Below are 26,167 nucleotides of genomic sequence, written 5' to 3'. Positions count from 1 at the left end.
CAGGGAGTCAGATGGCAGAGAGGGAACGTAACAGCAGAGGCGAATACCAAGAGACAGGGTCAGAAATCAGTCCGGGTCATACACGTGAATATCAGTCAAAGGCAGGAGGATCACCAGGGTACAAGGGTCAGCGGCTCTAAACTGCAAGCTTGAGCTATCACTAACACTGGTCAGCAGGCTGTGAGGGATTGAAATAGCCCAGCTAGCTCCAGAACGAGGCTGAGATTAACCCCCGCATGACCAGTCCGGAGTGAAGACAGCAGAAGATAAACTCCGGACTGGACCATGACAATCTGCTTGAAGGCGCAGTTCTTCCAGTCATCATTTACACAGATCATAAAAACCTGTCCTCCCTCCAGTCAGCTCAAAGACTCAACCCTCACCAGGCTCGTTGGTCTTTATTTTTTGCTTGTTTCAATTTCTCTCTCCATTTCCGCCCTGCAGAGAAGAATATCAAAGACGATACACTTTCCAGGTCATTCCTGTCAGACGACCTTGAAGAGGAGCCTCAGCATATCATTGAACCATCCAAGAAGATCACGATGGCTCCAGTCAGTTTGTCACAGATCCCGCCCGGTAAGACTCTTGTAATTGAAAAAGACAAGAGGAGAGTTCTACGCTGGGGTCATTCTTCTAAGCTGGCCGGACACGCCGGTCAAAAGAAGACGTTACAACTAATATCTCGATACTACTGGTGGTCCACCTTGCGCCAAGATGTTCTGGACTTCGTTGCAGGCTGTCCCGCCTGTGCTCGTAATAAAACACCCAAGAAACTGCTGCCGGTCACCTCCTTCCGCTCCCGATTGCGTCTGCTCCCTGGCAACACATTGCCATGGACTTCATCACGGATCTGCCAGCATCATCTGGTTGTAGAGTAATCTGGGTTGTTGTTGACCGGTTCTCCAAGATGGGACACTTCACTCCGCTCTCCGGTCTTCCTTCCGCTCCTAAACTCGCAGAGCTCTTCATTCAGCATGTCCTTCGGCTTCACGGACTTCCACTCCATATTGTCTCTGACAGGCTCCCCCGTCGCAACACCAGATGACCTTAATGCCGCGATGCCCGGACCAGAGGGACGACCCATACAGACCGTATAGAGGAGGTGGTGAGAGACCTGGAAGGTCTGAGTAAACACAGAAAGGCTAATCTAGCCTGCGATGGTAACTGGATGATTCCAAGTGGGAGAGCCTTTGGTCAGTCTGGGGTAGGAACCGGAGTGTCCAGAGGGATCCAGGAGCGGGAACTGCCAGCAGAGGATTCTGAGGAGACAGAGATATTAGAATATTGCAATAGCCTTTAGAACGCAGAGCAAAGCAGAGTGTGGCCTGAGTGGGAGGCAGCGATCCCACAGAATGAACACATTGTTCAGGCAACTCCCTCTTTAGGGAGGATGCCTTTCATGCACCAAGCATCACAGCACAGACAGCCCTAATAGACAACAGGTGCCTTGCTGTTTTAATAATGTGCAGGAAGCGGGGCGCGCCTCCTAAGAGCATAACCAGGAGATCTGCCAAGAGGATGCAAGTTCTTAGCAGAGAAAGGAGCCGCTGATTGTCTGGAGCCACGGACAGGGTGAGTAGTAGCAGTGGAGCTGCGAGATAGGTGCCGGTCTCCCTGCGCAGCAGAGACCGTGCCTGCGGCTGAGGGCATGACAGTACCCTCCCCCTTACGCTCCCCCTTCTTCAAACCTGCCAGGAACTTTCTAAGAAGCATCGGGGCATTAATGTTCTCCTCAGGCTCCCTCCCAGGATCTCTCCTCAGGACCCTATCCCTTCCAGTCAACCAGAAAGAGCGACCTGCCCCCTCTTCTCTTCATGGCCAGGATGTCCCTCACTTCATAGACATCCTCGGAACTGACAGGAGAAGGAAATTTACCTGGATCCTGGGTGAAGCGACTGAGAACAACTGGCTTCAGCAGGGAGACATGGAACTAGTTATGGATCCGTAAGGAGGCTGGCATCTTCAAACGATAGCACACATCGTTGATCCGGTGGAGCACTTCAAAGGGACCGATGAAACGAGGAGCCAGTTTATAAGAAGGGACCTTAAGACGGATGTGCCTGGAAGACAGCCATACCTTATCTCCGGGTTGGTAAGGTGGCGGATCCAGACGTCTCTTATCCGCATGCTCCTTGGTCCGAACCGATGCCTGCTCCACTGAGGTCCTGGTCTCTGTCCAGACCTTTGAGAAGTCCTTTGCCAGGGACTCAGCTGCAGGATTGCCGGAAGCAAGAGGCAGTGGAGTCGGGATCCTAATATGCTGTCCATAAACAATGAAAAACGGGGAGTTAGAGGAGGACTCACCGACATGATTGTTGCATGAAAACTTCGCCCATGGTAGCAGGTTGGCCCAGTCGCTGTGGTGACCATTCACAAAGTGTCGCAGATAGTTTATGAGGACTTGATTCACTCTCTCCACTTGGCCGTTAGATTGTGGGTGATAGGCCGAGGAGAAGTCAAGGGTGACATCCAACAACTTAGAGGGACCACCAGAAGCGGGAAATGAACTGAACTCCCCTGCCCCTGTATAGGGGTACACCATGCCCGGTGCTCCACTACGTGGTTCTGTGTCGTGGTCCAGAGGGTTCTTCCCTCAGGCACCTTGTCCATTTGTTTGCTTTATTTAATAAACATCCTTAGTTTATTTGAAGCTCTTCTCCTGTCTCTTGTGTATCGGGTATACAGCTACCACTGCACCATCAGTGGTCTAGTGGGTCCACTATACATCTTCATGCCCTGTGGGCGTAACAGATACCAAATGTAAATTTTTGGTGAAGAATCAACAACAAGTGGGACACAAGAAATTTATTGGTTATTTTAAATTTTTGTGGAAATTCAAAAACTGAAAAGTGGGGCGTGCAATATTATTTGGCCCCTTTAACGTAATACTTTGTTGCGCCACATTTTGCTGCGATTACAGCTGCAAGTCACTTGGGGTATGTCTCTATCAGTTTTGTACATCGAGAGACTGAAATTCTTGCCCATTCTTCCTTGGCAAACAGCTCGAGCTCAGTTTGGGATCATTGTCTTGTTGGAAGACAAATCTCCGTCCCAGTCTCAGGTCTTTTGCAGACTCCAACAGGTTCTCTTCAAGAATGGTCCTGTATTTGGCTCCATCCATCTTCCCATCAATTTTAACCATCTTCCTTGTCCCTGCTGAAGAAAAACAGGCCCAAACCATGATGCTGCCACCACCACATTTGACAGTGGGGATGGTGTGTTCAGGGTGATGAGCTGTGTTGCCTTTACGCCAATCATATCGTTTGGCATTGTTACCAAAAAGTTCGATTTTGGCTTTATCTGACCAGAGCACCTTCTTCCACATGTTTGGTGTGTCTCCCAGGTGGCTTGCTGCAAACTTTAAACAACACTTTTTATGGATATCTTTGAGAAATGGCTTTCTTCTTGCTACTCTTCCATAAAGGCCAGATTTGTGCAGTGTACGACTGATTGTTGTCCTATGGACAGACTGTCCCACCTCAGCTGTAGATCTCTGCAGTTCATCCAGAGTGATCATGGGCCTCTTGGCTGCATCTGTGATCAGTCTTCTCCTTGTTTGAGATGAAAGTTTAGAGGGACGGCCAGGTCTTGGTAGATTTGCAGTGGTGTGATACTCCTTCCATTTCAATATGATCGCTTGCACAGTGCTCCTTGGGATGTTTAAAGTTTTGGAAATCATTCTGTATCCAAATACGGCTTTAAACTTCTCAACAACAGTATCATGGACCTGCCTGTTGTGTTCCTTGGTCTTCATGATGCTCTCTGTGCATCAAACAGAACCCTGACACTATCGCATAGCAGGTGCATTTATACGGAGACTTTATTACACACAGGTGGATTATATTTATCATCATTAGTAATTTAGGACAACATTGGATCATTCAGAGATCCACAATGAACTTCTGGAGTGAGTTTGCTGCACTGAAAGTAAAGGGGACGAATAATATTGCACACCCCACTTTTCAGTTTTTGAATTTCCACAAAAATTTAAAATAACCAATAAATTTTGTTCAACTTCACAATTGTGTCCCACTTGTTGTTGATTCTTCACCAAAAATTTACATTTGGTATCTTTATGTTTGAAGCAGGATATGTGGGAAAAGGTTGAAAAGTTCCAGGGGGCCGAATACTTTCCTAAGGCACTGTATATTGAGTCCTCTGAACTATCTTTACCACCACCTTCCCCGGTCATTGTTGATGGGAATTTGGAATTTCAGATAGCAAAGCTTATCGATTCTCTTGGTTTGTCGATCTCTTCAGTATCTGGTACACAGCAACGGTTATGGTATTGCCAGTGTCAGTTCTTACTGCCTGGTTCTGGAGTTGGAGGTATAGTTCGTGGTTGGAGTTGTTGTTTTTGTTGTATAGGAGCATAGCAGGGAACGAAAACTCTGCATCTCCACCTTGAGGAGTAATCTTAAGGTACTGTCACACTTAGCGATGTACCAGCGATCCCGACCAGCGATATGACGCGGTCAGGATCGCTGGTGCATCGCTAAGTGGTCGCTAGTGAGCTGCCACACAGGCAGATCTCACTAGCGACATCGCTGGGGACGGGGGTCGCTACTTACCTGTCACACCAGGCGATCCTGCGTCCTCCCGCCCGGCTCCACGCGTCGCTCGTCGTCACAACAGGAAGCGCCGCAGGAAGCTGACGACGAGAAACAGTCCTGGACGTTCTCGCGCGATCAGCGATAACCAGCGGGGGAGCGGGTTGTAGGTAAGTATCACACACAGCGATATCGCTAGCAATATCGCTATAACGTCACAAGTTATAGCGATATTGCTAGCGATATCTCTTAGTGTGACAGGCCCTTTAGGGACATGGATAGATCAGTGTGCCCCTAGTTCTAGGGACCTGGTAAGAGCCCAAAGTCCCAACACCTCTGTGACAGTAAGAGGCTCTGAATACAGGAACTTTTCCCTTGGTTATCAGCTCTTTTACCAATTGGAGTAAAAAGTCCTCAAATTAAGGTGGGGGGAGGTACATTTTTTTCTGGCATCTTTGGCATTAAGTTCTGTAGAATATCTGATATGTACATGTAGATAAAGACATAAGGCATGTAATGAATCTACACATCAGGAGTTTTAATTTGCAGCAAATCAACCTTTGCTTGGGTCAGACTTCTAGCTCCAAATATGACTTTTTATGCATATTTACAAATTATTGCATTCTAATGCAAAATGGCATATAGGCTACTGTGAATTGCTGCGATCTTTTTTGAGTTTTCTATAGTCCCAGTTATTGACTTCGGGCGGTAGCTGTCAAAGTCATTCCATAAGCAGTTGATTGCATGATGTAAACTGGTTTACCCTTGAACAAAGTGGCATGAATATTTAAGCAATAAGGCACAGCTGTCAGCACCTGACATATACAGCGCAGGACAGGAATGGGCTACAGAGTTAAGGCTGACTAGTCTCAGCTATGTAGCAAGCACATCGGTAGATAACTTGGTCTACTTACTTGACACAAGCTGGCTCACAGTTGGGGGCTCTGGACAGCTGACATGGACTTGGCTAGAAGTAGACGAGTTGGCTGGAGATGGATTTGTAACAACCACTGATGGCTGTGTTATGGTAGGAGCAGGTTGGATTTGCTGAACAGGCTAAAAGAAAAAAACAAACAAAAAAAAAAACATAAGGAAAACAGGTTCTTGATCAAATGAATTTTATGTGAGTGATATTCCTCATACTGTCATTAGAGTTGAAAAAATGTATTCCAGTGGAGCTAAATTCTCTTTAAATTTTCCAAAAATTCATATTCTCCACAATACTGATTGTGAATTCAGCATAATGATGGCCAGCTGTGGCTGCAATTTTGCTGTACAGCAGAAGACCTGCAAACTGTAAAAAAAAAAAAAATCATCTGACCACTCATCTGTCCTGCCATCCCCATAGCATAGTCTGCCACATCTCTTTTCCCGTTTCCCTGTCGTTCTCATTCTCTGGCTTCTTCACTCCAGGCTTCAGTCTCGACCAGGCCTTAGACTAAGCATAAAAAACTGGAGTCTGAACTGAGAAAGAAAGTTAATGTGTATTTCACAATGTAAGTGCATATTAACACATGACCATTAACCAGAGAAAACAAAAAGCAAAAAGCACAAATATCTAAAAATAAAAAACGTCCCTGAGTTCTGAGTCGCCAACGAGGTCGCTCGTCGGCTCAAACACAGCGATGCGCGCTGGCCAGCGGGACGACGAAAAAATGGCCCAGGACATTCGAGCACAATCAGCGATATCCAGCGGGGGGGCCAGTCGCCGCTGCGTGTCACATGTAGCGAGATCGCTGACGAGGTCACTGTTGCGTCACAAAATCGGTGACGCTTCAGTGATCTCGCTAGCGATCTCGCTATGTGAGACAGGGGCTTAACAGTTAGGGCTTATTCATGTGTCAGTTCTTCACGTACGAGTGCTATCCTTTTTTTTTCCACGGATAGCACACATAGGTAGGCCTGTATGGGGCACGTTAGATTTTTTCCTTGGATCAAGTGGTCTGTGCAAAATCACAGAGACATGTAAGATATTGATGCAAATGCTGGATCAAAATTGGCATTGCAAATTTATGGATCAGTGAAAAAAAAACAAAAAAAAACAACGGAACATCAGACAGCACTTAGATGCCATCCGTGTGAAGCCTATTTCTCAATGACAGATAGGAGGTTGAGAAACTTTTTTTTCTCATCAGTGAAAAAAACTGATGAAAATCACTGATGAAACTCAGTCCGTTTTTCTTGTACTGAAAAAAAAAAAAATCAAACCCCAAGAAATGCGCAATCGGTTTAGAAAAAGCCAAGTATTTGGGGTACACCATTGGATGAGGTCTAATTAAATATCAGTTAAAGAACACTGAAGTCATACAGAACTGGCCTAGACCCCTGAATCTAAAGCAGGAACAGGTGTTTTTGGGGATTGAAGGGTATTACAGGAGGTTCATACTAAAGTTCATATCTATTGGAATCTTTGTTATAGACCTCACAAAAGGGAAGAGCTCTGTAATGGTTGAATGGACACCAGAGGCAGAAAGAGTTTCAGTCACTGTAACAAGCCCTATGTTCCTAACCAGTGTTAGTCTGTCCAGATTTTCAACAGCCCTTTACTATGCAAACTGATACTTTAGACATTGAGGTAGGGGCAGTTTTGTCACGGGTGATTGATGGGAAGAGGACCCGGTGTTGTATATGGCTGGAAATTAAAAGATCATGAGAAAAAAATTATGCAACCGTGGAAAAAGAGGCCTTAGCCATAAAGTGGGCTCTTGAATCTCTAGGGTACTATCTGCTGGGAAGAGAGTTTCACCTCGTCACTGACCATGCACAACTGAAATGGAAGCAGAATGACTAGACTAGTAGGGTGATACAGCGCTTTCTGGCCCTCTAACCTTTTAGGTTTACAGTTCAGCACCGGGCCAGCAGCCTCCATGAGAATGTTGAAGGGTCATCATGTACTCATTGTCTGATGAACTATAGTGCTCAACCCCATAGACTTTTGCAAGAGGGTGGGAAATGTAATGTATTGCTGGGTGTGACAGGGTTAAATCCTAGCACTACAGGTTCTGATGAGCTGAACCTGGCTAGCTGTACAAATAACCAGGCTAGGTGTTCACCTTAGTCTTTCAGTCTGGGGAGGGAGCAAAGCCAAATTTCTCTGAGAGGAGCCTGCACAGGCAGAGTGCTTCAAAACTGCAAGTATCAGTGGTTGCTATAGACCAGACCTGGGAAAGTGCGGCCCACCTGCCACATCCAGCCCTCTGGCTGTTCAAGTCCAGTCCATGGACCGAGGCAGTTGAAGGACTGAAACAGTGGCCCATGGGCCGCATAGTGTCCTCCCCCATTCGCCATTTTTTTGCCGCTGCTGTCACAGCTTTACACATCCTCGGGATGCAGACAGTGGTGAATATATTGGTGGAGACGGAGCCGCAAGCCTCTTTTTCCACCAATTAGGGTGAATTTCAGATTCTCACTGCCCTAACAGTAAAGAATCCTCTTCTATGTTGGTGGAAAAAACCTTCTCTCCTCCAGACACAGATAATGCCCCCTTGTGACTGTCACATTCCTTGGTATAAACAGAGTCTCGGAGAGATATTTGTATTGTCCCCTTATATACTTATACATGGTTATTAGATCGCCCTCAGTCGTCTTTTTTCTATACCATGCTGATATGGAGTTAAACAGTTATTCTCATTGAGATAATCCAGAATAACATCCATCAGAAAACCTAAATATTTTACCAACAATAGAGGTTAGACCTACTGGCCTATAATTTCCAGGTTCACTTTTAGAGCTCTTTTTCAATATTGGTACCACATTTCTATGCACTACTTCTGTGGAACAGACCCAGTCGTTATAGAGTCCCTAAATATAAGAAATAATGGCTTGTGTATTACTGTAAGTTAACTGCCCAGTCATAGCTTTCATCTAACCATGTCTCGATTATTCCCACTGTGTCATAGTTACCTGGAGGATAGTTATAGGAGGATATGTGGGGCTCATACTGTATATAGGAGGATATGTGGGGGCTCATACAGTATATAAGGCTCTGTGTGTGGGTTCATACATTATATAGGGGGCCGTGTGCCGGCTCATACGGTATATAGGGGGATATATGGATACTTAATTCTGCTCAATAATAAGTGATGCAATTAATATTAATACAAAATAATTATAATTAATATGTTAACATAGAAAAATATTCAGAAATGAGAGTCCTTAGTGGTTGATACCTTTTAATGGCTAACTGAAAAGATGAATCAAAAGAAAAAGACGGGTCACCATTGAAACGTCGCCACCTGAGGATCAGTAAAGTATCCAATTTTTTCACATTTAATTTGGAGTGCTGCCTATTTTTTTATTTTTGTTTTATTTTATTAACTGAAAAGATAGCAATGAATTGCAAGCTTCTTGAGACTACTCAGGTCTCTTCATCAGGCATTGACTAATACAAAATCTGAAGAGTCACATATTTATGCACAAAACAGCACAGAAACAACGCAATAGATAAGACAAGTGACTGAAGCAGAACTATCATGGGAGAGTGATGAACAGTTATGACCATAAATATTGGAACAGTTTATAGATAAGAAGTTTGGATGTTTTATTGCCCTCTTGCAGATATCTATAAATCTCTCTATGAGGGATTCCAAATTTTATATGAAATTGTTCAAATGATAATAAAAATTGATTTTCAAAGACCTGATTGAGCGTTGTTATACCATTTTGCTTCCAGAAATTTGGATCATGTAAATTCTGGAGATGGTAAAATTCAGGATTATCCCATATCTGAATCTCCCCAACCTGATTGGAAAACCTTAAAGTATGTTTACTTTCCTGCCAAACCTGTATTGCCAAACTATGTGCAAACAACAGGCCTTGAGGTGGCTGGATGAACCGTCCAATATCGCCCATGGTGTGTGCCCCCCGAGAAAATGAATGAGATGAGCCTCTGCATTATTGAGTCCATCATGGAGAAACCAATGTTTTAAATATAGTAGTTGACCAGCCAGATAATACAAAAAAAAGGTCAGGTACCGCATATCCACCCTGCCTTTTCGGCCTTTGCAGGGAACCAATATTTACTTTAGGTCTAGATGAGCCCCATATAAACGCTGCCATCAAGCTGTGCATTTTCTTGAAGAAACCCTTGGGGACCTTAATTGATGTATGTTATAACATATTTAAAGACTTTGGGAGGATTATCATTTTAATTAATCCAATTCTACCTGCTACAGATAGGGGAAGTCGAGACCATATCATAAACTTTTTTTTTCATCATATCCTCGAGGGGGTACTGTATATATTGTCTCCAAGGTCTTTAATCGGATTTTGGTTAATTACAATGCCCAAATACTTACATTTCTGTACTACTTGCAAACCAAACAACACGGGTACTCTTATATTATTATCGGCATAACTACCGACTTGCTCCAATTAATTTTAAGACCCGAGAATTCTCCAAAGCAATTAATGAGGTCAGTCGCTCTAGGAAGGGACTGTTCAATTCCATCCATAAAGAGCACCAGGTCATCAGCATACAATCCTACCTTATTCACCCTAGAATTTATATCTATTCCCACCACCAAATGGTCCTGTCTAATTTTAAGTGCAATTGGTTCAATCGCCAGTGCGAAGAGCATTGGGGATAGTGGGCAGCCCTGTCTGGTCCCTCTGCTCAGATTGAAATATTCCGATAGCACGCCATTCACCAGTATATTAGCTCTCGGCATACGATAAAGCAGCTCAATCCATTTGCAAAATTTGACTGAGAAACCAAATTTCAGAAGCACCAGTTGCAAGAATTTCCACTCCAATGAACCAAAGGCCTTTGCAGTATCTAAAGAGGCTATCGCCCAAGGTCTTTTATATTTATGGTCTATCTGCGTCAGGACCTGTACTCTTCTAATATTAGAGGAGGTGGACCTTCCTGGCATAAAACCAGTTTGCTCTTAATGTACAATGCCCAATATTACAGTTTTCAGTCTATTAGCAATGAGTTTCATAAGAATTTTATAATCAGTATTGAGCGAGGATATGGGACGATAAGAACCACACTCCTCAGTAGGCTTGACAGGCTTTGGAATCACTACAATAGTGGCATCATAAAAGGATTGCTTCAGAAAGGATCTGCAACAGAACTGGCCCCAACTGGTCTTACTATCTTTTATATAGCTCCGTGAGCATACCGTCAGGATCAGGAGTTTTTCCATTAGGCAGGGATATGGTTGCCTCCCGGATTTCCTCCAAGGTGATGTCTCTATCCAAGAATTCCCGGTCTTAACAAGAAAGTTTAGGAAACTCAATCTGGTCTAAATACTCATCAATTTCTTCCACAGTGTGGCTCGATTGAGAATTATACAACTCTCTAAAGTGCTCTTCAAATCTGTTTGCAATTTGGTTCACATTGTGTATTTAGCGCCTGGATAAAGCAAGGGGTTTTACGTTTATGGTTTTGTTTTTCTGTGCTGTGCAACCAATGATAGTAAACTGACACAGATGTGGCTTCCAGAGTCCTTAATGGTGCTACAAGACGACCACACAATACCTTTTAAGGTGATCCTGCATGACAGTTACGTCACCACAGCCTATGGACAAGATACATTTGTGATAGGTCCTTGAACTAATCCCAGGGTTTTCTCCATTGTTCCAAAAAAATATCTCCCAGCTCCACTTCCCATTTAGACTTCACCTCCATTGTATCTGTCTCAGTCTGAATCAACAATATTTGTTTGTTGACTCACTTATTTTTAAACCGACCTTCGGTTATTTATTTGTATATAGTTCTGTTAAATTAGCCCTCTTAGAGATAGTGTCCTAGGAGACGACAACATCAATGACTGAATGTTCTCAAATTATGACAGGTGATTGTTTATTTTGAGAGATAAGAGTCTTAACTGCAGGTATTGATAGAAACGCTTGTGGGATAGATTTTCCATTTTTTTGTTTTTTTCCTGCCCTAATTCCAAGAACCATAACTTTTATTTTTTCGTCAACATAGCTTTATGTTTTTTGGGGACAAGTTGTACTTTTGAATGGAACCATTTATTTTACAATATAATGTACTGGAAAACAGTAAAAAAAATTCCAAGCGCGGTGAAAAATTGCAAAAAAAGTGCAATTCCACAATTGTTTTTTGTGTTTTTTTATTTACCATGTTCACTATAAGTTAAAACTGGCCTGGCAATATGATTTCCCAGGTCAGTATGAGTACGCAGATACCAAACATGTATAGTTTATTTTTCATTTAAGTGGTGAAAATTACGAAATTTGTATGAAAAAAAAGAAGTTTTTAATATTAGACAGCATAGGACCGTCCCGATCAGGGTCACCTTGTCGACGGTGGGATGACTTTTATGCTATTTTTGAGAAAAAACAGTATTACTAAGAACCCTGTCTTATTTAAATGCACTTTTGCCTTGTACTTATTCAGTTACAGCAGGGGTTTTGCTCATTTTGTCTCTTGTAGGATTTCTCCTAAGGCCCCGTCACACATAGCGATATCGCTAGCAATATCGCTATGTCTGATACTTACCTCCAACCGCTCCCCCGCTGGTTATCGCTGATCGCGCGAGAACGTCCTGGACAGTTTCTCGTCGTCCGCTTCCTGCTGTGGAGACGAGCGACGCGTGGACACGGGCGGGAGGACGTCAGGATCGCCTCGTCTGACAGATAAGTAGCGGACTCCCGACCGCTGCTATGTCGCTGGTGAGATCTGCCTGTGTGGCAGCGCACTAGCGACCACTTAGCGATGCACCAGCGATCCTGACCGCGTCATATCGCTGGTCGGGATCGCTGGTGCATCGCTAAGTGAGACAGTACCTATAGACTCTTGCGACATAGGTTCTGACTTCCAGCCCGTCAGAAGCTGGGCTCATAAGTGCAGGGGGGGACTGAAGCAGCACCAAAAAAAATTGTGAAGATGCCGTAGGGTGAGTAAATCATCAGGAGCAGGGGTTTATATTTAAAGAAGCACTCCAGAGCTGAAAAACAAAAACGCTGGAGTGGTGCTTTTATAGTCCACTTAGGAGACTTCAAGCTGCAATCATCCACTCACTTGTGCTATACATAGCAGTGCTAGAGAAAGGAAAAAAAAAAATCACAATCTCCGATGAACGCTGGCGATGAGCCGACATTCACAGGCGTATAGCAATGACAGAATCGGGGTACTTCTGCAGACCCTGGACTATCATGACAACCCATTGGCGCTCTGCAATCTTTTTAAATGAAATAATTCAGGTAAAATTAGGTTATTCTGGACTGGAGTAAATTTGGTAGAACCCATCACTTCTAGCATACTTTTTCGGCTATCCCATACCTTGTACATAATAGCTAAGGAGAAGGATCTAAACCTATAACCCGATGGTAATCATCTAAGCTATTTTTACCATTACTCAGAAATATAAAGCCACATGGACCATACAAAACTGGGATTTGGAGGTTATCTGACTTATGAGAGAGTTTTCTAGTCACATGATTGTAAAATTTATAGCACATGGTTAATGTTCCTGCTGTCGAGAGGGAGCAGGTCTGATGCCTGGCTGTCAGATAGACAGGGAACCCGCACACATCCCTCTATACAGTATAATGGGTAATGGGGCTACATACAGTATAATGGCCTTTACAGCTCTCCACACTGTATAATAGCCCCCAATAGCCCTCAAAACAGTATAATGCACACCCCATAGTCATTCATACAGTATAATGCACCCCATAGTTATCCATATGGTATAATGCACAGCCGTAGACCTCAGTACAATATAATGCACACCCCAAAGTCCTCCATACAATGTAATGCACCTCATAGTCATCCATATAGTATAATGCACACCCCAAAGTCTTCCACTGCTTTGGGGCGCATCACGTACCATGGCATTGCATACACAGCTCTGGTATGGTAATGTATGCTTCCTTCAGAGGCGTCACAGTGCCATAGCAGAGCTGTGTCAGTGATCATGACACAGCAGGGTGATAATTACTCTGCTGTGCGCTGAACACTGGGGTCACAGCAAGGATCAGCAGCCTGGTAATGTGCTACTAATTGCAGACTGCTGATCACCGCTCATGATAATCACCTCACCCCGGACCTCTGCTCTCAACACTTCCACTCTCCGGCAGCTCCTGTTTGCTACAACAAAATGGCAGCGATCTCCTCTCACAACTGTGACCTGGGACAGCCCAGTAGGTGTGCCCAGGTCACAGCTTGAGGTAGCCGCAATGCAGGAGATGTGGTCGGACCGCAGAGTCTTATGCCTAGAGGCTGCCGTATTTAGGCTATGTGCCCACAGTAGCGTTTTTAAACGCTCAGGAAACGGGTCTCCTTCCCAGAAAACGCGGTATTTGCATTTTTGCGCAAAAAAACGCGCGTTTTTGATGCGTTTTTTTTCGTGCGTATTTTGGACTATTGGAAATAGTCGCGGACCTAAGCGGAAATTAATGAACATGCTGCGTTTTTTACCGCTAAGTGTTTCCTTAGCGGTAAAAAACGCATCCATTGGCACAAAAAGGCCAAAATGCATTAAAATGAATGGGATGCTTCTTTTAAGCGTTTTTGATGCGGTTTGCCCCCGAAAAACGCATAAAAAACGCTTAAAAAAACGCAACGTGGGCACACAGACTTAAGGTGTGTAATGGTCTTTATACATCAGCAAAAGTAAAGTGGCAGTCCCCAGTGGCTGAAGAGAAAAAAACAAAACAAACTAAAACAGTGAACTTAATTAATCAATAGTTATGACTACGAAAATAAAAATCGTGGCACCTTCCCTGTAAGAGGTCTACGCCTCATAATGAATTAGGCGCACCTAACAAGTAACATGCGCCTTGCCACAAATATTACTGCAGCTAGAAACTGGAGTGAGATTTCTGGTGTAAAGCTGGAGTCACACATAGCGACTTACCAGCGATCCCGACAACGATATCAACGTGTCAGGATCGCTGGTAAGTCGCTATGTGATCGCTGGTGAGCTGTCAAACAGACAGCTTCACCAACGATTAGCACAGCGACGCCGAGCGCGCGGCATCGCTGTGTTCGTTAGCGCTGATGCCATGGATCCATGTAAAAAATAGAATTAAAATAAAAAATATTGTTATTCTCACCTTCCGACGTCCCGCGCAGCATTCCCGACTCTCTCCACGCTCCGGTCCAAGTAATCCTTTGCGAGAATTACCGCGATGACGTCCGTTCTCGCAGGATCGCGAAGTCTCGCGGTCATTCTTGCAAAGGATTACTGGGACCGGAGCGTGGAGAGAGGCGGGAATGCTGCGCGGGACGCCGAAAGGTGAGAATAACAATATATATTTTTTTTTTTATTATTTTACAGCTGATCGCTGGTCTCCCGCCTGTCACACGCAGCGATGCGTGAGGGCCAGCGGGAGATCAGCGACGAAAAAAATGTCCAGAAGTTTCTTGCAGCGATCAGCGATACCGGCAGGGGGGCCGCTCGCTGATCGCTGTCACACACAGCGATCTCGCTGGTGAGATCGCTGTTGTGTCACAAAACTTGTGACTCAGCAGCGATCTCGCTAGCGAGATCGCTATGTGTGACTGGGCCTTAAGGAACTCCACTGCTCGTCAGGAATTAGATAAGCTGTCGAGTCACGCAACCGCCGTGCCCCATCACACTAAAGATCCACCTATTTTGGAAGGGCTGGGATAAACAGACATGAAAAACGCCAAAAGTTGCAACTCAACGTTGTGCAAACATTTTTCAAAATTATTTATGCAAATCATTCTGGCATAATCGGTTTCATGAATTTGGGCTTATTTATTCTAAAATAATGTAAATGACCACATGCCTTGCAGGTACTGGCAGTCTGTATACTTGTATCTTCTACATATAATATTACCTGATGTTCAGTTTTAGCTGGTAGGTCTTGTGAGGCCTGTTTCCGTACCGCTGCTGGCTGGATGGCTTGGCTAGCCAGAGTGGCTATTATCTGTCCTTGGGCATTTAATAAAAGCTGGGGGGTTACAGCTTGCACAACATTCGGTGCTTGTACGGCAGCAGTTGCAGCACCTGCAGTGATCCCTGGCGAGTTCAACAACCATGGAAGAGTGCCGATAACCTACAAGGAAGATATCAAAGATATTTGACAGAAAACATAATTTTGTAAAGGATTTGTAATATTGGATTGAATTTATGTAATTTCTGACACAGTAAGCTATTTGTAGGAGAGTATTAGTACACCTACAGCAGTTCCCTATCATAAAATTCTAAAACAGGCATTTAAAGTGAACGTACAAGCAATGAGATAAACCTACAGTATTTTTCAGACTATATCATGCACCCCAAGTTTAAGACCTCAGGAAACAGTAAAAATATATTTCCTATTAAATAAAATTTCTCATAACTCTGCACCACACACAACAATGCTGCATTAAGGCCATGTTCTCATGGTCAGAATTTCACATCAGCATTTGTAAGCCAAAATCAGGAATGGATGGAAAATCCAGAAGTGATGACGTGTTTATATAATACTTTTCCTCTGATTGTTCCACTCCTGGTTTTGGCTTACAAATACTGAGGTAAAATACTGACGAAATACTGAACATGTGAATGTGACCTTACACCATTTATACACACATTCCACTCTGCAGCACACACACAACTCTGCTGCATTAACGGTACATATATACAGTACACACAGCTCTGCTGCATTAACGGTACATATATACACACAGCTCTGCAGCAGTCACACAGCACTACTGCACTAACGGTACATATATACACACAGCACTGTTGTACTATCAGTACATATATACAGTCGTGTGAAAAAGTGTTTGCCCCCTTCCTGATTTCCTATTCGTTTGCATGTTTGTCACAAATAATTGTTTTATATCACAAAACAAATTTAAATATTAGACAAACAAAAACACAAAATACTGTATAGAAATGAAGTTTTTTCTTATTAAGGGAAAAAAGTCAAACCTACAGGGCCCTGTGTGAATAATTGATTGCCCCCTAAACCTAATAACTGGTTGGGCCACTCTTAGCAGCAACAACTGCATTCAAGTGTTTGTTATAACAGGGAATGAATCTTTTACAACATTTTGTAGAATTGTGGCCACTCATCTTTTCAGAATTGTTGTAATTCAGCCACACTGGAGGGTTTCCAAGCATGAACCACCTTTTTACAGGTCATGCCACAGCATCTCAAATCAGATTAAGGTCAACAACCTTTACTCCAAAGTCTTAATTTTGTTTTTTCTAAGGCTGGTTTCACATTAGCGTTGAAACAACGCTGTGCACTGCGTCGGTAAGCCCCGCCCCGATCCGGCTCCCTGCCCGCCCCATCCGGGATCACCGCCTACTTTCGCATTTGCACGCATGCGATCGGCGCACCCTATCTTTAGCATAGGGTGCGCAGATCATGTGCTGCCAGTGTGAAAGTAGCGTGCTGCGCACTTTTGACGGTGCGCCGTGCGCGCCGAAATGCAGCATGTTGCATTTCGGCACGCACGGCGCACCGTCAAAAGTGCGCAGCACGCTACTTTCACACTGGCAGCGCATGATCTGCGCACCCTATGCTAAAGATAGGGTGCGCCGATCGAATGCGTGCAAATGCGAAAGTAGGCGGTGATCCCGGATGGGGCGGGCAGGGAGCCGGATCGGGGCGGGGCTTACCGACGCAGTGCGCAGTGTTGTTTCAACGCTAATGTGAAACCAGCCTTAAGCCATTCACAGGTGGACTTGCTGGTGTGTTTTGGCTCATTGTCCTGCTGCATAACCCAAGTGCACTTCAGCTTGAGGTCATGAACAGATGGCCGGATATTCTCCTTCAGAATTTTTTGGTAGACAGCAGAATTCATGGTTCCATTTACCACAGCAAGTCTTCCACATCCGGAAGCAGCAAAACAACTCTAGACCATCACACTACCACCGTATTTTACTGTTGGTATGATGTTATTTTTCTGAAATGCTGTGTTACTTCCACGCCAGATGTAATGGTACATGCAACTTCCAAAAAGTTCAACTTTTGTCTCGTCAGTCCACACAGTATTCTCCCAACAGTCTTGGGGATCATCAAGATGTTTTCTGGCAAAACTGAAACAAACCTTTATGTTCTTATTGCTCTGCAGTGGTTTTAAACTTTACCATGCAGGCCATTTTTGCTCAGTCTCTTTTTTATGGTGGAGTCATGAACACGGACCTTAACTGAGGCAAGTCCCTGAGCTTCAGAAATGGCTTTATAATATTTTACAGAATGATAGATCCTGAGTGACAACCTCCATCCCTGTGCCAGGACATTAAAAATGGGTCGTGGCTGGGTCTTGCAGCAAGACAATGACCCAAAACATACAACCAAGGCAACAAAGGAGTGGCTCAAAAAGAAGCATATTAAGGTCATGGAGTGGCCTAGCCAGTCTCCTGACTTTAATCCTGTAGAAAACTTATGGAGGGAGTTGAAGCTCCAAGTTGCCAAGCAACAGCCTCAAATTCTTAAAGATTTAGAGATTATTTGCAAAGAGGAGTGAACCAAAATTTCTCCTGACATGTGCGCAAACCTCATCATCAACTACAAAAAAGTCTGACTGCTATGCTTGACAACAAGGGTTTTCCCACCAAGTATTAAGTCTTGTTTGCCAGAGGGATCAAATACTTATTTTTTATAGTTTTATATGTACATTCAAATAATGGAATTGGAAAAGTAAAGTCACAGCAGTACTTGCCTGGCCCTGAGCATTGGTTATAATCTGGCTAGTGATGCCCTGTACTCCTGGAATAGCATTAGCAATAATCGGAGCAGCAGCCAGGGAGTTCAGCAGCTGGGTCTGCCCTCCTATTGATGCAGCACTGATCTAGAAATAGAAAAGAAGAAAATAAAAAAAACAATTATTTTTGGAAAAAAAACACAATCAACATTTCTCTAGTCTGGGAAAGATGGCATGTGATGGGGGTTATTGATTTGGTCATTTGGTTCTACATAGTGTGAATTGTAGTAACTTTCAGGCTGAGTGCAGACGGAGTTTTGAACCCTGCAGATTTTTCCGTGCAGAATGGAAGAAATCCGCAGGTCAAATGACCTGCATTTTTCCTGCGGATTTCTTCCATTTTTCATGCGGTTTTCATGCGGTTTTTGTGCGGTTTTCCATCGCGGTTTTCCCCCTGCGGATTTGGTGACAGGGGAGATGGAAAACCGCACAAAAGAAGTAACATGCTGCGGATTTTGTACCGCGGAAAAATCCGCAGTGTCTGCACAGCGTTTTTTTTTTACATTGATTTTAAGGCTACTGTACATCACAATGCAGAAATGCAGCGTTTCTGCGCGGTAAAATCCGCTGCGGAACCGCTGCAAATCTGCATCGTGTGCACACAGCCTTATGTGGCTCTACAAAACTACTCTGAGACAAATTGGAATATTGCTTTATGTGTCCTTGTAAAAAGAATTTTAAGTTGTCAGATAGTCATACCATGAAAACATGGAAAGATTCTGCATAAAGCAGGAAATCTAAGGCCCTGTGCACACGGTGCGGATTCTGCCGCGGATCCGCAGTGGTTTTGCCACTGCGGATCTGCAGCAGAACTGCAGGTGATGTACAGTACCATTAAACACTATGAAAGAAAAAAAAAACCGCTGTGCACATGCTGTGGATTTTTCCGCGCGGTTTTCGTGCAGAAAAAAAAAAGCAGCATGTGACTTCTTTTGTGCGGTTTTCCTGCAGTTTTCCACCTACTCCACTATAGGAATCCACAGGTGGAAAACCCCAGTGGAAAACCGCACAAAAACCGCAAGAAAACAGGAAGAAATCCGCAGGAAAAATGAAGGTCATTTGACCTGCGGATTTCGTGAATTCTGCACAGAAAATGCATGCACAGAATACGCACCGTGTGCACATAGCCTAACACAGGTGCTGATTGTTCTCATGTTAAAACAGTTGTCCCTTTGCTAAAACATTTTTATTGGCCACAGTTTGTTAATATTTTAGAGCAGAGGTCCCCAACCTTTCTGACCATTGAGAGCCACATTCAGCTCAGAGAGGGTTGCAAGCCACATCTCCTGCCCACTCACAGTAGTGCAAAAAAAAACCCTGTTTGGGAGAGAAGAACAGACAATTCGCGGTGCCCTAAGTGCGTAAACACAATATTGTAGTCTTTAAAGGGTGCACAATTTTATGCACTCACCTGATAGAAGACTAATATAGCTTTGGATTATGTATCCTCAAAAATCCTGACTATATTGAGGAAGCTTTGAACATTGAACATATTGTCTGATATGAGATAATACAAAATTTTAAAAGAAGATCCCACACAATGCTTTGTCCGGGACTATCACCATATGATCAAGGAAGCCTATGAGAGAAATATTCTTAATAAAACAGAAAAAAAGTTTTTAACAAATTCTGCGCCAACCATGGCGTTATTTTATCATTTACCAAAACTGCATAAGAACCCTGAAAAACCACCTGGCAGACCGATTATATCAGGAATTGGGTCTTTGACTTGTCACCTTTCTCATTATATTGACTTGTTTTTACAAGATCTGGTAAAGTCTCTTCCTTCATATTTGAGAGATTCCACACAATTAATCGAGGAACTGAGGGATATTGAATGGGAAGAAAACTATTCCTTTATCTCGTTGGATGTAAATTCATTATATTCCAACATAGATCACGAAATGGGGGTAAATGCGGTGGGTTTTTATTTAGCAAAGACAGAGATGCTCCCTGAACAAAGATTTTCTGTCAAAGGGTCTCAAATTCATTCTTGAACACAATGTGTTCATTTTTGAAGGCATACTATATTTACAGTTGCTCGGCACCGCGATGGGGACTCGGGTCGCTCCAAGTTTCGCAAACTTATTCATGGGGCGATTCGAGTCCTCATCGTCACTCTCTATGCGTGTTTTCAATGACAAAATAAGGCTTTATAAGCGCTTCATTGATGATCTGATTATTATATGGAAGGGGACAGAGGAGGAAGCGGCACAGTTAATAAAGGAGCTCAATAATAACACCTGGGGGATTACCTTTACATCACAAATTAATAAAGAAAAAATGGTGTTTCTTGATCTAGAGATCAGCCATAGTGGGAAAAAAATTATTACAAAAACCCACTTCAAAAAGGTGGATTCAAACGGCTTTTTAGATTTTAACAGTGCACATTACAAGAAGTGGAAGGTTAATATACCCCACAGCCAATTTTTTCGTATAAGAAAGAATTGTACGAGAGAATCTGATTATGTAGCTCAGTCTAAAATTCTAAAAAGAAAATTTAAGGAAAAAAGATACCCAAAAAACTTGATAATTAGTGCATATAGGGATAACAAAGTAAAAACACAGGAGGAATGTTTAAAAGGAAAAAATAGGAAGGGGGATAATTTGACCATTGGTAAAGAAAAAAGTGATGATCGCTGGAAATTGAATTTTGTGACCACATTCAATAGGGGAAATAAAGTAATAAGAACTGTGCTTTCAAAATATTGGTATATCTTGAAGCGTGACCCTGTTTTGGGAAAACATCTCCCTGATAAACCAGGGATTACATATAGAAGGGGGAAAACTTTGAAAAATTTGGTGGCCCCCAGTAAATTAAAAAAACAGTTGGATTCAAAAGGAAAAAACTATAAAAAGTATGGATCAAATTTTATGTGGTGTTTCTCAAGGAACCGGAGTTTTTAAATGCACTTCTAAAAAATGTTGTACCTGTGGGATCCTAGATCACGGGGCTAAAACCATCAAATGTAATAGTACTGGTGAGGTCTTTGAGATTTCACAAAGACTCAGCTGTAACAGTGATTTTGTTGTATATGTAATCACATGCAGTTGCGGTTTGCAATATGTGGGACGCACTGTGCAGACACTGCGGTCCCGCATTAATGGTCACAGAAATAGAGCAAAAAACGGCTTTTTAAAACATAGTCTCTCAAGGCATCTACTAATTAAACATAACAAAATTTTTAACATAAAAGTAACTCCGGTGGAGCAGATACCCTCTGGTGTTGCAAATAGGAATGCTCTTTCAAACCGGAAAGAAACGTTTTGGATATATCGTCTGGGAACATTATATCCAAATGGATTGAATGATATCTTAGAGAGAGTTTGAACGTTGCTTTTTTTTTTTTTTTCTCTCTGGGTTTTTTTTCCTTTTGGGTTTTTTTTTTTTTTCTTTTCTGTCTTGCATCCATGTTGTCAAGGTTGGATCAATCAGTGGGTGTGTTCCTGAACTGTGTTCCTGAACTTGGTCCACACCCTTAGGGTATGTGCACACGCTGCGGATTCTGCTGCGTTTCCGCAGCGTTTTTGGCTCTGCAGAAACGCAGCAGATTTTGCTGCGTTGTACAGTACCTTTATTTCCTGTGGAAATAAAAAAAAGCTGTGCACATGCTGCGGATTTTTCCGCTCGGTTTTGCTGCGGTTTACAATCCGCAGCATGTCAATTGTTTGGTGCAGAAACGCTGCGGTTTTACACCTCATCCATTATGAGGTGTAAAACCGCAGGGCAAAACAGCAGAAAAAACGCAGATAATCCGCAGAAAAACCGCAGCACTTTGTCCTGCGGATTTCCTGCGGTTTTCTCTACAAAATCCACAGAGACTAAAAACTACGTGGGAACATACCCTAAATCAAGTTTCTGAGACTGGGATAAAAGGTTGCTACTATATATAAGTGAAACTGAATTTTATACTATTAGGATTTGTACTGTGTTTTTATGATACCTGATGAAGGATATACACTGTATCCGAAACGCGTTGTATCTCTTTTTTAACCTATGAAATAAAAAAATATGGAATATCATCTTTGGATGTGAGTCCTGGGAAGCGCTGCCGTTTATGGGCTGGATGTGTTTTTCTTGATCCACTCACAGTAGTGACACCCAAAGCTCCCTATTACTGGTATAATGACAGCCAAAATATTGGGGTACAATAAGCGCTTTTTTTAAAGCATTTTTCCAATAATTTGAATTGTTGAAAAACACTGAAAAAAAAATGCTGAAAGAATTGACATTTCAAAAAATGCAAGGAAAAAACACGTACTATGTGAATGATATTTTAGAAATTTCATTTACTGGTATTGTAAAATCCAGCGTTTTCTCCGTACAAAAAAACACGTGGGATAAAGGTTGGAAAAATGCAACGTGTGATCACACCCTTAAAGGGAATCTGTCAGCAGTTTTTTTTCTATTTATAAGAAGCACAATGTAGAGGCAGGGACCCGGATTCCAGTGATGTGTCACTTACTGGGCTGCTATTAGTAGTTCAATAAAATAGATGTGTTTTATCAATAGGAGATTATCACTAGAAGACAAGTTCTCTCACGTAGTGCTCCTGCTCTATATAACCCTGCTGTCGCCACACACAGATAGGCAGCTTGCCTATCACCTGCCTATCAGTGGTGTGGGTGGGGTTATGCAGAGTTCAGCATTTAGAGATCTGCTAGATGTGCAGCAGAGAAAAGACTGATTTTATCAAAATGACAGCAAGCAGGCCAGTAAGTGGTAAATCTTGGATTCATGGTCCCTGTCTCACATCATGTTGCTCTCAGACTACATAGCGAAAACCTGCTGACAGATTCCTTTTAAAATAATCATTACTTTCATCATAAAGCCCCTGGTGCTCCAGCATGGTCACTGCTCCTCCATATTTTTTCCCCTTTTTTCCCGCCAAGGTTGCAGCAGTGATACCTCATCTACAACAAATGATTGCTGCAGCCAATCACTGACCTCAGCGGTTCTGTGCCTTGGCTTGACTGCCAAGGCCGCTATTTGGCTGCAAAAGACAGACATTATAAATTAATGCTATTTTAAAGCAATAAGGGCATGTCACACTAAGGGTACGTGCTTTAGCTGCGGTGTACAGTACCATTCAAATGAATGGGAAAAAAAAACGCTGTGCCGACGCTGCGGAAAAATCCGCGCGGATTTGCTGCGGTTTTGAATCCGCAGAAAGAATTGCATGTCAATTCTTTCTGCGGAAACCGCTGCGGGTTCCTATCTCCACCATTGTGGAGATAGTGAATCCGCAGGACCAAACCGCAGGCAAAACCGCAGATAATCCGCAGGTCTTTTGACCTGCGGATTATCTGCGGTTTTTGCAAAATCCGTGCGGATTAATCCGCAGCGGATTCCGCAGCGTGTGCACGTACCCGTAGCGATATCGCTAGCAATATTACTATAACGTCACTGGTTTTTGTGACGTTATAGCGATATTGCTAGCGATATCGCTATGTCTGATACTTACCTCCGACCGCTCCCCCGCTGGTTATCGCTGATCGCGTCATATCGCTGGTTGGGATCGCTGGTGCATCACTAAGTGTGACAGTACCTTTAGATTTTTTTTTTTTTAAACGGACAATTCATTTAATGTTTTGCACAAACGAATAGCCAAGCTGTTTGTTGAAACAAAGGTCATTGAGAGGAAAGCTCTGCGGCCGAGCACTGTGTGTTCCAAAACTGTTCTTTGACAGCCAGTGTTACATTCTCAGGAAGTTGTGCTACAATAGTTCTTTTTATGGGATCAGACCAGGTGGGCTACCTACCAGTCATTCCATACTCCTATGTTTGATCCCTGGTTTTGTGATGCTCTGCCCAAGTCATCTAGTCATTACAACTTAAGCCTTGGCATAGTAGCTTACAACAGATCAACATCCAAGACCTGAGTGCTCACTTACTGCCTAATACATCCCAACCCTTGACAATGTTGTAGAAAATACTTTGCTGTGTAAAGTATTCAACCAAATAAAAAAAGGAAGAGACCGTACACTGATACAAATGGATTTGTGATTCTTTAACCAGTTCAAGACTGGGCCACTTTCCATCGATCCTGAGAGGGGACATTTTCCAGGGTTTTTTTGTTCATATGGTTTAAAGAGTAGTAAATCATTTTCTTATAAAAATATTCAAATAGCTTTTGCATTTTTCTTTCTTGATGTTTTATGCCCACAAAGGGTGACTGAAATAAATTTTTCAAATTTGTTCCCCTATCTGTAGCAATTATATTTATATATCAATCACAGCGATTTGGTTTAACAGCTTTTTTATACATTTTGTCTTTATCCATTTATTTTACGCAATGTGCTCCCATAAGATCATAAAAAAATCTTAGGGGGAACTTTAAAAATTAAATTTTTTTTTTAATCTGATTTTCCCCGTAACTTGGGCTGATATATTAGCACCAGTTGTAGTGAAAATTTAGCCTTCTGGCTGCAGATCTGACTTGTTCCTCAAGAAAAAACTTTTTGACAGTTAGAGTGATCAATGAGTGGAACAGGCTGCCACGAGAAGTGGTGAGTTCTCCTTCAATGGAAGTCTTCAAACAGAGGCTGGACAGACATCTGACTGGGATGATTTAGCGAATCCTGCTTTGAGCAGGGGGTTGGACCAGATGGCCCAGGAGGTCCCTTCCAACTCTACGATTCTATGACAGCATCTCCTGCCTACTCCCTACTCCCTAATCCCAGAGATCACATGATCACTGGGTCCTGAGAAGGAAGCACTATCAGTGGAATTCTGTGCAATTGGGAAAGCAATGAAGGTAATAAACTCTCTGTTCCTTCTTTATGCTACGGGGAGTCCAGTTGTGTTTGACAGCCAGCATTCTGCTTCCACTGCATCACAATCTTGTGTAGAATGTCACTAAAGAGTATAATGCAAATTGCCCAGATGTTTAAGTCTATGGGCAGTCAGGATGTTATTTGGGTGCTTTTCTAGTATACGAATTAGTAGATAAAAAAAACAGTTCAGAACTAACAAGCATACCAATAAATTCCAGAGGATAAATAATTAATTAGTACACATTTTGTTATTTAAAAAATCCCCTCAACCCTCCAAACATTAAATGCATTACTAGAAAAATTGTGCATATACAAAAAATGAATGGTCATTGGCCAATTTAGAATACAAAAATTAAAAATATAATAATTTGCAAGTAGTAATTATATATAAAGATTTACAAATTTAGCCAACTTTAGTGATTAACCCTCTAAGAGCTGAAATAGTCACCAACTAAACAACAAATTTAATCATGCAGTCTGTGGGCAAGCATAAGGGGCCAGAGGCTTAAATGCAATTATAAGGTGACTGCTGTAAATATCTGAATCGGCATTCAAAAGCAATCCTGGAAGTGAGGAAAGGGCGTTTTCTATAGTGCAATGTTCACACCTTCGACAAGCATGGAGATTAGATGGAGACCCTTGAATAAATGAATGAATAACAAATGGGGGAGTCCAGTCTTCATTAGGTGCCAATAAGAAGGTGATAGTTTAACAGAGGTCCTGTCAAGGAAATCATCAAATTCCTGACTGTGAATTCACAGATCATCATACCCTTCCTTGTCCCATCATCTCATGTAAAATAAGAGGAGGCTGAGCAGTTTAGTCATCTATTCAGGAACCTGCCCTTGTAAGCTACTTAGGGTGCTTTCACACTGCGTTCTAGTACCTGTTTGTTGGTCCCATCGGTGCTTACGTCTGAACCTCCCCGCAAGACTCAATTCTAGTGTATGTGCCAACGGGGCCATAAACTATAACGGTGTTTACAGAGCCAATGTGTGCTCTGTCGGGCGTGAATGGCTACTCGAGGCGGACACTCAGATGCAGTAGAGTCTGAGTGGCCATCTCCAGTAGTCATACACGTCCGAAAATTATGCAAGATAGAGTGCATGTTCACGCTGTCAGCACCGTTATAGTCTATGATGCTGTCGATGCATAAGCCCAAATCCCGTTCGGACATAAGCACTGTCGGGAC

At 42.9% G+C, this 26,167-nt stretch overlaps 1 protein-coding gene across 4 annotated transcripts in view; it reads right to left on the bottom strand.

The window, feature by feature from the left end:
* Positions 1 to 26,167, bottom strand: part of POU6F1 (POU class 6 homeobox 1) — a 165,481-nt gene that overhangs the window by 47,419 nt on the left and 91,895 nt on the right. For all 4 annotated transcript variants that reach the window (XM_073576736.1, XM_073576735.1, XM_073576734.1 and 1 more), the window contains 3 exons: positions 18,157 to 18,285; positions 15,333 to 15,551; positions 5,465 to 5,606 (listed from right to left, as the gene is read on the bottom strand). In XM_073576736.1, the coding sequence (XP_073432837.1) occupies positions 5,465 to 5,606; positions 15,333 to 15,551; positions 18,157 to 18,285 (490 nt within the window). The remainder of the gene's footprint in view (positions 1 to 5,464; positions 5,607 to 15,332; positions 15,552 to 18,156; positions 18,286 to 26,167) is intronic.

Source organism: Dendrobates tinctorius, unplaced genomic scaffold (genome assembly GCF_039654945.1).
Source record: "Dendrobates tinctorius isolate UK_male_01 unplaced genomic scaffold, ASM3965494v1 ptg000051l, whole genome shotgun sequence".
Lineage (NCBI taxonomy): Eukaryota > Metazoa > Chordata > Amphibia > Anura > Dendrobatidae > Dendrobates > Dendrobates tinctorius.
Note: the sequence above shows the minus strand (reverse complement) of the source record. Positions and strands in the feature narration are given on the sequence as shown.